This window comes from Dendrobium catenatum, unplaced genomic scaffold (genome assembly GCF_001605985.2).
Source record: "Dendrobium catenatum unplaced genomic scaffold, ASM160598v2 fragScaff_scaffold_459, whole genome shotgun sequence".
Classification (NCBI taxonomy): Eukaryota; Viridiplantae; Streptophyta; class Magnoliopsida; order Asparagales; family Orchidaceae; genus Dendrobium; species Dendrobium catenatum.
Window position 1 is genome coordinate 93,088 of NW_021318921.1, and position 10,848 is coordinate 103,935.

Genomic DNA, 10,848 nt, shown 5'->3' on the forward strand with positions numbered 1-10,848 from the left:
TTAAGTGGTGAAATTGCAAGCTTAATATTGTTCACAATTGAAACTTCTCAGAGATCTTAGAATTCAACTACGCTTAGGCAAGAGCTTACACCTAAAATAGCAAGATCGGTAAAATAACGACAATAAATAAAGTAAAGCAAATGAAATGCCAATTAGAATCCCGTGGTTAACAAAGCGATTGTCTCACCTTGACGCGTCACTCATTTACCTACTTCTAGGCTTGTTGGGAGAAGAAGAACCATGCAAGTGATGAGACCACTCCGAGGGCGATGGTGCCGTAGATCCGTAGTGAAGGAGAGGACGGCGCCGGACGTGGAGGTGGCGTGTAACGACGCCCTTCGATAATCCACGTGTAGAAGGAGAAGTGATCGTCGATGGACTCCACTAGAGCTGGGAGGATCCGGTCCAAATATTCTTCGACGGCGTCGTTGAAGTCAAATCCGACGTCGAAGAAGGGATCGGAGGATGTTCACTCGTCTGCGGTTGTCGTACTCAAACCCGAAATTCCACTCGGGTACCTCCATGCATTCTTGAAGAGGCGAAGGGGTGGTCGCCGCAAGTAAATTTCCAATGAGGAGAGAAGGGGGGCGGCGGGTTGTAGAAGGTATGGGGAGGCCGGCGGTGGATGTGGGGTGAGGGGAGATTGGTTTAGAAAACAAAGACAAAAAAAACTGAGAGTAATTTCAGTTTTGGGGAGTTTTGGAGGGGAAATTTGAATTCCAATGAGAGGGCAATTAATTCCTTAATGAAGAATTAATGGGGAAGAGAGAGAGAGGGCCGGCGGTGGAAGAGAAGAGAGGGGGAAAAGAATTAAGCTGAAATTATTTCAGTTTTAATACAAATAGGAGGGAAAATTAATGTATCCTAATTTGAATTTCAAATTAGGATCAAGGGAGTTAATGGGGCAATTAAATGCAATCCACCAAGGGGGTGGCCGGCGGCATGCATAGGGAGAGAGGGAGGAATTTGGGGAGAGGGGAAAGGAAATTAAAACTTGATTTGATGACGTGGCAAGGGATTTAAAACTCCAAATTAATTTGATTTGAAATTTATTTGCTCATGAAAACTTTCCTAATTTGGATTTCCAAATTAGGAAACAATTCAAAATTTGAATCTCAAATTTCACATTGGAAATTGGTGGAGAGAGGGGAGGCCGGTCGGGTGGGGAAGGGATCTCGGCAAGGGGATGGACGGCGGTGGGGAGCTTGGCCGGCGGTGGGGAAAACCCTAGGGGGGCCGGCGGCAAGAACTAGGGGAAGGGGAATTTTGTAGAGCTTTCTTGTGGGGAGGAAATAAAGAAGAGCAATTAAGAGATCTCAATGGAAGAACTCACCAAGAGATCTTCATGCACTCACAAAGAGAACAAAGCACAGAAATTTTCATTCATTCAATAAAAATCTCAAGTACAATGACAAAGCCTTTTATATAGGCTATCAAGAAATAAAATGCATAAAGACGAAAATGCCCTTGGGCTACAATAAGAACTAATTCCCTCATAGGGGTACAAAAGGAAAAACATGAAATAAAAGTCATGAATAAACTAAAGCATAAAAAATAAAGGCTCTGAATCAAGGCCGTCGATCGGCGTCTCTGGCGATGGTACACGTGTCGAAATCTGATGCCCTCATCAGCATTACATCCAGAATTCCTCAAGGATGTCGGAATTCCACCTTTTAACAGTGCATTGTGTTTGGATATCTGTATTCAGTCAATGCTCCACCTTAATCATATTTTTATAACAAGAAGAAGTGAAATACCATGGAAACTTGATCATAAGAACAAAATTAAATTAATAAATTCTTTGCGAAAAAATTAGCCTTAGAGACTATTAAGTAGCAGATCTTAAGCAAGATTCACGTTAAATCTTGTCAAATAATAAAAAAGAATAACCTAAATCCAACAGAATAATAAATCCGGTTACTTCCAAAGTAAAGTATTATTTCTCCTCTATTTTATCATAAATCTCAGACTCACCAGATCTTGGGCTTCAATGGATTTTAACTTTAAATCAACAGTATCTCCTCCCATAGCAAGCTTCCATTACAAATCCTCTTCTCCTCAAAACACTGTTAGTCCTGTTGATGACTTCCCCAACAAGTTCACGCTGCTTTTACCATCAATGGAGGGTTTCTAGAATTTGGGTAGGAGAAGGGTAGAAGACAAAGGATTTAATTTTTAATAAATCTTGCATTTTTTAATTATAATATTAATAAATAAATTTTGAAAATTATATAATTGAATAAATTAATATAATTATGATATTTATGCAATAAAGATATTAAAAATATAAAAATATTATTGATTCCTAAAATAGGATTGATATTAAATTATAATTGTGCTATTAGTTTTATTTGAAAATTTTACAATGATATTTTAATCAACAAAATTCAATCATAAGAAATTTCAGGTATAAAAATTTAGCATGACCATAAAACATGATTTACAGGATTTAACATTACCAGGACCAAATATTAAATCTGCAAATAAGGTTTCTTAAAAAAACACCGGGTATGAGAAATTTCAGTCACAAGAATTTTCCTATTTAATGCATTAACTCAATCATGAACATTGCATTAGTTACCCTAGAATGGAGAAAGAAATGGCCGATCACATCATACTCAAACGCTACAATTTTCAAAACCATATATTGAGATAGCTAATCATTACCACACATTAATTATACATGTGAATTAAACTGGCTTACATAAACAGATTCAAAATGGCTATGGAAAAACTGAATTTTTTAGGGAAAAGTAACGTTTGTCCAGTCTATAACTTGACCATAGGAAATTCAAGAAGTTCTAAAGCTTTATTAGCACTTAAAGGAAAAGAGACGGCACGATGTGTGAGACTGTTGGTTTTAGGGAGGGGGGAGTTAGAAGGTGTTTGGAAAGGGGTAAGGATGTTACCGTGGGATCTTATAAAGTTGCATTCTTAAAAACAATATGGAGAAGATAATTGATAGGTAACAAAATGAATAGAATAAGTTATGATTTCACAAATATGTTCATATAAAACCAAGAACCTAGCCACAACAACCACGCACAATAAAATGAAAAGTTACTTAGCCTCAACTTTGGATTCTTATTATCCTTACTTTCTCTACTTCTTCAACCAGAATAAGATAAATTAACCTCATTAAAAATAAAAAATAAAGAATACGAGAAAAAAAATCATTTTAATATCATAGTGTGAGTTGAATTTCCTTTGGGTCTTGGCATGATAACACTTATAAGCTTAAAAAAACATTCCAAATAAACTTCAAAGATGAGAAAAACTAATCACTTGTACAAAAAGGCAGTAAATAATTATAAAAAGAAAATTCCTTAATTACCCGTGGCAATTTTTATCCGTTCAAAATGTTCATAATCGAAGACATCGCCATTAGCTATAACAGGAATGGATAATGCTGAAACAACATCTGCAATCTCACTCCACTTTGCAGGATCTCGTGGCCTGTCCTTAACTCTCCTACAATTCATACATTGGCAATGTGGAACTAATATATCAAGTAAAATCAAATAGATCCAAACAGGAATAGAAAAAGACGATAATAAATTAAGACTGCACCTAAAGTAATTCAGGGAGTTACACGTAACATAACATTTGATGCAATACTACCTCATGCTTAAAGCTCACAATAGCATTCCAACTTATGAACCAATTCAGCTTTTCAAAAAACAACTCATAAAATAATTAACATTCAAGACTTTCAAAGAGAGCGCATATAGATTGATCATGAAGACTGGAATTCTAGAAACTTCATGAAAACTCGAGACTTAAATTCAACAGACAGGAAGGTAGCAATTCAGGAACTCAAACCAAAATGTCATGCAAATTTGTTCTAACAAAGGAGAACGCCAAACAACTGCTCCTACGCAAAACAGAACACAAAAAGGGGATTGAAATATAATAAAACTAAGCTACATTCGACATTCTAAAAGAAATCCTAACATAGTTACCATACCATACATCAATTTAATCACTTAGATAAAGAATCACCAGAAATCAGGTATCCAGAATTTGAATACCTTTTATGAACAGTTAGTGCTATGAAAATAAACCAAGCTATTACAAAAGCAACAACGCCTCCCCCCCCACCGCCCAAAAGAAAAAAAAGAACAACAGAAAGAGTCAACCGCGCATCTAGTGAATAGCTTTTGCATATGACATCACCAGAACAAGCACAAGGTTTTCAGGAGTTGAATACCTTCCATGAACAGCAAGTGCAGAAACACCAGACATCTCAATTCGACGCGAAAGTTCCACTGTATCCTGGGATGAATTGAGAAGACGAATCTTACATGTTACCGCACTGTTCAAATTCCTTCTCAATGTGGTCAAGATCTGGTAAAGAAAAGATACTGCATGCTATCACTCAATGGAATTTGGGACATCAATTTACTAAGGAAACTTAAAATATACATTTAAATTAAAAATATGGAGTACATCATGGACAAGTTCAGGTTTAGATAGTAACGCAGCTCCCATTCCTCCACTGATGGAGAACGACCTGGGACACCCCATGTTGATATCAATGGCCGCAACATCTTTGGACCTGCAAAAGTAAGAATGCTGGATGAGGACAGATAGGGAGGGGTGGCGTTTAGTAATGCAAAATGAAAATGTGTAAGTTTGACTAAGTGTTTTTCTATTTCAATCGGATTACATCAAGGATTAGCTTTAAGCCCTTATCTCTTTTCGTTAGTCATGGAGGTTCTTACTAGACACTTGCAAGAGGCTGTACCTTGGTGTGTGTTTTTTGTTGATGATATTCTTCTTCTTGGTATGACTAGAGAGAAAGTTGACGAAAAACTTGAATGATAAAGGTCAACCTTAAAGTCTAAAGGTTATGATTTGATTAGATTTACAATTAAATATATGGAGTATAATTTTAGTAGTAATAGATCTAGTGGTGGGATTTTGATAGTGGGTGATCAAGTCATTAAAAAGAGTGCTCTTATTAGATATCTTGAGTCTCTTGTTCAAAGTGATGGTGAAATAGATGAAGATATTATTAGTAGAATTCAAGTTGACTGGTTGAAATGGAGGAATACATCCTGCTTGTTGTGTGATAGAAATGTAACATTCAAACTTAAGGGAAAATTTTATATGACAGTGGTGAGATCTGCAATACTTTATGACGCAAAATATTAGTCATTAAAAGAGAAGCATAAAATTAAGTGTTGCAAAAATAAGGATGCTCAAGTGGATGAATAAATTTACTTATAGAGATAGAATGTTGAAGGAGTATATATGTGAAAAGGTTGAAATAGCATTGGTGGCAAATAAAATTGGAGAGATTCACCTTATAGGTTACTTGGCCACATAAAACCTCAGCCAAGATGTATTAGATTTCTGTTGTGTTTAGAAAGGTAGAGGAAGATCAAAAAAGACTAAGTTAAAAAGTATAAAAATGACCTAGTTTTATTAGATTTAAATGTGAATTTGACTATTATCAAGACACAATGGAGAAAAAGGATTCATATAGCCAACCCCACGTAGTGGGATAAAAACATGTTATTATTATTATCGTATCTTTCATAATCCATTTCTTAGTTTGAATTCAGCTACTACTGAGCATCATAAAAACATCACTTGGCAATAAAAATAATTAGTTATTCATTGGGGTAAATATCAACCAACCCATTATGAAATGGAACAATTAAAGTTCTCCTTAAAGAAAATTCTAAGAAATTCTTCATAGGAACATGTCATATGTCACTTCTAAATTGGATAAGAAAGAATATTGATATCCATTTTAAATATTATTAAAATATATGATAGCTAAATCTGTAATGGTGAAAATAATTGTAAATTTATTTTTTATCCTCATTGGTTAACAAAAATAGAATATACTCACACTAACTCAGCAGCAGCTAGAGCCCTAACAGCATCAGAGGAGCCCATCTGAAACACAAGTCTATTTCTCTCCTCGTGACAGGTTCTAAAAACAACGTCACCAGTTCCTCTCTCAACAAAATCAGTAGTCCCAAGATAGTCTACAGGAAACAGAACAAATTAGTCTCAAGTATAAAGACAATAAAGGTAAAAAATTAGCAACATGTACAACAAATATATATAAAAATGAAGAAAAACATATATATATATATATATATATAAAACTGCAGCAGTTCTGGTAGCAATAAAAAAACAATATAAGTGAACAGCATGCAGATTATATTATTATTCAAAGCAAAACCCTGAAACTCAAGAGTGAAGTAGCAATTGCAAGCTTAGTTCACTTAACCTAACTATTCAAAAATAATAATAATTAATAATAATAATAATATTATTATTATTATTATTATTATTTATTATTTATTATTATATTAAAATGGCTATGTGAGCAACAAGAAAAGCTATGCACACTTTCAAAAAAACAATTGAAACAATGATAAGAACATCAAAGAAATAAGCTGTAGTAATTAAAATAATTGGCATGCAGCTGTATAGTTTTTATTTAACTATAGTCAAGTGAAACAGAATAAAAACATAAAGAATCCTAAGAATTCATTAAACTTTGCACCAATTTTCCTGAATATGGAATTTTCAGTCTTTAAATAAAAACTACATGATTTTTATCAGTGCATTTCGGCACAGGTGGAAATCTACATCAAACAATTTGGAGCCAATTTTATGAAACCTTATTCACCACTCTTTTTGTGAAAAGCAAATATTATTTTTCAATTAAATTAAACACATCTTGAGAACTTCCAACAGTTTGATAGCTTTATAACAGACATTTTTTTTCTTTTTGGGCCTTTTTTCACCGAAATTTAAACCTCCTTATTGAATGATCATGATACTTCCCAAAGACGAAAATTCTTGATCAATGGAGGAAACTATTACTTTTTTTAATCAAAAAGAACCAAAGCTGGTGATTGACTCATTCCAGTGCTAGTAAGAATTTGCAGGATCATTTGATAACACGGATTTCTATTTATCAATGATATCTTACAATCGAGACAATTGGCTAAATCCCGTGAAATTTCACTAGAAGTTCATTGATATCTTCTTTTTTATAAAGCTAACTCCTCCAGACTGTTAGAAAGAATCAATGATAGAATGGGGGGCTACTCCTGATGTCTCTTTTTTGAATTGCATCAACTGGTTTGAAAGATGAAGTCACGAGTTGAAAATTTCCTATAGATGTTGCTTCCATAAAAGCTCCTTCCTCTCAAGTGGAACACAACCCGATAGAAGTGAAAGTATGTTCGCCTCCTTTTCATTCATAGCGGGACCTGTTTCCCATTAAGATAGGGGGACTCACCCCGTACCTTTACCTCAGCTCTTCCCTGCTCGTTCCGACAGTCCAATTGAAGTAGGAGAGTGCAGTCAGTTGTTTTAGTCTAAGAACGTGAAAGGTGAGCAATATCGATTAGCCGTAAACTTTTGTTTGGGGATGGAATCCTCCAAGAAGGGTTAGAATGACAGTTCCTGTCCCTTGGGATGTACCAAATAAATTGACTACTGGATAAGATTTTGAGCATAAAGATTCTAATACCATAAAAGGAGCCCAACTCTTGGGGATACGAATCACGTCTAAGAATTTATTCCATCTGACGTACTCTCCCCTCGATCCGGGAATAGCGACATGAACAAATTGTCCTACCCAAGCCAAGAAATTGATCCTACAAATTTGTAATTATTGAGTTGGGCGCTTTCACCATTTCAACCATGGATGCACTAGCGAGAGTTCTTTTTTTTTTTGGAAGAGCTGAGGATCGTTCAAGAAGAGAATCAAAGAAAGGTCCCTCTTCGAAAATAATGGGTGTTTGAGGCTAGCAATAAGCTAGGGTCCTGATCGATCAAGACGTAGTCCTATCTATTACTACCTCTCCAAACACAATACCTTGTCGGAACATGTTCGGTGCTACAAAAGCGTAAGTTGTAGGCCCTCTAACATTTCGGCTCTCGTTTTTTTTTAAACTATCGCCATCTGATAGAGATTTGTGCATCATTCAAATAGAAAGCTAAACCGCTTTCTGCGAGAACAACGATGTGAGGGGTAGATACACAATTGAAATTTCAAAGAAAAGAGTTTTGGGTCGTTCTGAAGAATACGCCGGGAAAATGAACATTTTCCAATTTCTAAGTAGCTCTTCTTGACTGCTTTTTTGACGCTAAGCCATTAAATGATTCATTAGCTAAGCAAAAAATAGAGGATCTTGAAGTACTATTCAAAATTCAGAAGATTATGTAGAGGAGCCATTGAACAGCTCGAAGGAGCTTCGGATTAGAATGTTAGATTATGGAAAGTGGGAAATCGAAGCAGAAGAGTATTATACGAATGGATATCTGAGATAGAATAAAAAAAGTAAATTTGATTAATTGCACATGCAATGTTTGGACGATTAGAAAATTAGAATAATGAAACTCTCTATGCAATTAGTTTCATACCAGAGACGGAAGTCCTCGATAGAAGTTCGGGGGTGCTATTATTGGCAAAGAGGTTGAATAGCGACAATCAGTTGTGGAAAAAGTAAGATTTCGCTGAAGTATCGCTAGAACAGCAGGGGAAGGTTTTTCTTCGTTTATGGCTTCTTCACAGGGGATGATGCTTTTCTCTTTTAGTTTTTAGCTAGGGTTGGAGAGGGAACAAGAGTTTTTAATTTGATTGTTTTGGCCCGACTCATCTCGATGCCATATAAGTGCACTACCCTCTACTTTGCATGTTGATGTCAGTCCCTACATGAACAACTTAAAACCTTTTCAATTATCATTAAAAATATTTTTAATAAATGCATAGTGTTTCTAATTCTTTTGTTTTTTCCAAGCAAAACTATAATTCAACAAAAAAAAATTGCATTAAAAAGATAACTTTTTTGCTTTCCACGTGAACCTACACATTTCCTTTTGAACCTTTTTACATAATTTGTATTCACCCCTGCTTCTATTTTGCATGATGACACATACTTACATGGTGTTTCAAATGTTTTTATAAATTTAAATACATATTTAAGTATATTGTCTCGAGAATTTACACCTTAAAACTCTTTCTAAATACTTATTAAATGAGATTAGCAACACAAAGAATGTTTTTTCTTGGTTAGTGAACTATTTATGAGCAAATAACACATAAACTTTTTCATTAAAATGTTTATAATGCAAATATTATGTTATGTTTTTTAAAATAGTCATTTTTTGGTTTGCCAACTCTTTAAATTAGATTTATGGCAATTATTTTGGCCTACATCTAATGTCATCACGAAATTTGAATAATACTTTTATTGTATGGATGGCATTAACTTATTTTATGCTAATAAGACAAAACAAAACACGGAACCTGACAGGATAAATTTTTGACATCTTTAATAAGAGTAAAATCCCAAAAACATTGAACCAATAGGCCGATTTCTTTTTAAAAGTGAAAGAAAAGTACCCCGCATGTTGTATTTTGTTCATAACATTTAAGATTTTTGCAACTAAAGAGAGCTACGTAAATAATTTAAGGCTATGAAAAAAAAAAAATACTTAAAACTAACTGCTGAAAGATAAATTTTAGTGAAATACCATTCACTCGCCGTCGCATTTCAAAATTTTTGTGATCGAATGATCTCCTCCCCGTAAGTAATATTTCGCACCATATTCGGCAGCCAGTAAACCTAAATGTAGGTGGGCCACTGTATTAAATACTTTGATTTGACTCACTAAAACTTTTCAATTTGGCGTGCAAGGTTCATATTAATGAATAAACGAATGAACAAAGAAAACATATTTGTTCAAACATGCTGCTAAAAGCACATTCGAGCAGAGTAAAGATTCAATAATTTTATACCTTAGAAGAAAATTTTTTAAATAAACCCTAGGCTGTAACTTGAAACATCTTCCACAGAAAAAACCTTTTATTTCGAAGTTGGGGAGGTTGGAGGAGGAAAGAAGTATGACTAACACACACGACCATGGGGAGCGAGGATGTGCTTTTGTTCTCGTATTCCATTGCGCGGTTTCCTTGGCCTTCAGAGGACTCCGGTTGATTCTGCTCACAAATGGCAGATAGGATTCCGGGTCATGCGTCTTCTCCGCGAATTTATGTTTCGCTGGATGCTTAAACGGGTCAGAGCAAAGGTTTATTATTATTATATATATATATATAATTATATATATATATATATATTATATATATATTATATATTATATATATATAATTAAGATTTAAGAACACGTTGGTGTCAAAATGGTTTCGGGACAGATTCAAGTAAGTTCAGACCCTAATTGTGGGGATACCGGGTTGATCCTTATTGTCGGATTACCGGGTTGATCCGATCAACCTGCACAGGTTAGGGAATCACGCGCATTCGTGCACACTACAGGAACCAGCTACACAAAACAGTGAATATGATTCCTAACCGGATTTTTCTAGTCCGAGTTTACGGATTTGTCAATATATGACAACCCTAATATTTATTGATAGATTAGATGAAGAATTTCTTTTAGGTGAATTTCTTTTAAAATAAATTAATATTTTGATTATTTTTATTCATCTAGAGTTAAAATATGTAATAAATTAATTTATTTTTTGTATGTTGTTGATAGATAGAAGAATTTAATAATATGTATATACACCTCATAATATGAATGGAAATTTAAATAGTCATAAACACATACTTTTCTTTGACCTTCACATTTGGAAAATTAATTATTTTTAAAATAGTTTTGTATACCCTTCTAAATGGTGGGCAGAGGATTAGGTCAGACTACGTCAAAAAATTAGGTTGGGTGATCATAATATAGGATCGTAGTAAGGCGACAAATATTGGAATACTGTAGTAGGCAAAGTTGAACTTAGTCGACGATGACATTCCAGTAGCTGCATCGGATGATAGTCGATTGGTGGTTTGACAC

General features: G+C 34.5%; 1 protein-coding gene across 4 annotated transcripts in view; it reads right to left on the reverse strand.

Moving 5' to 3' along the window:
• LOC110112634 (tRNA-dihydrouridine(20) synthase [NAD(P)+]-like) overlaps positions 1–10,848 on the reverse strand; it is a 28,554-nt gene that overhangs the window by 12,690 nt on the left and 5,016 nt on the right. For 3 of the 4 annotated variants that reach the window (XM_020844926.2, XM_020844924.2, XM_020844928.2), the window contains exons 3-6: positions 5,864–6,002; positions 4,426–4,558; positions 4,211–4,347; positions 3,335–3,471 (exon numbers count right to left, since the gene is read on the reverse strand). In XM_020844926.2, coding sequence (XP_020700585.1) covers positions 3,335–3,471; positions 4,211–4,347; positions 4,426–4,558; positions 5,864–6,002 — 546 coding nt within the window. The remainder of the gene's footprint in view (positions 1–3,334; positions 3,472–4,210; positions 4,348–4,425; positions 4,559–5,863; positions 6,003–10,848) is intronic. The other variant, XM_020844927.2, reaches the window with a different exon arrangement.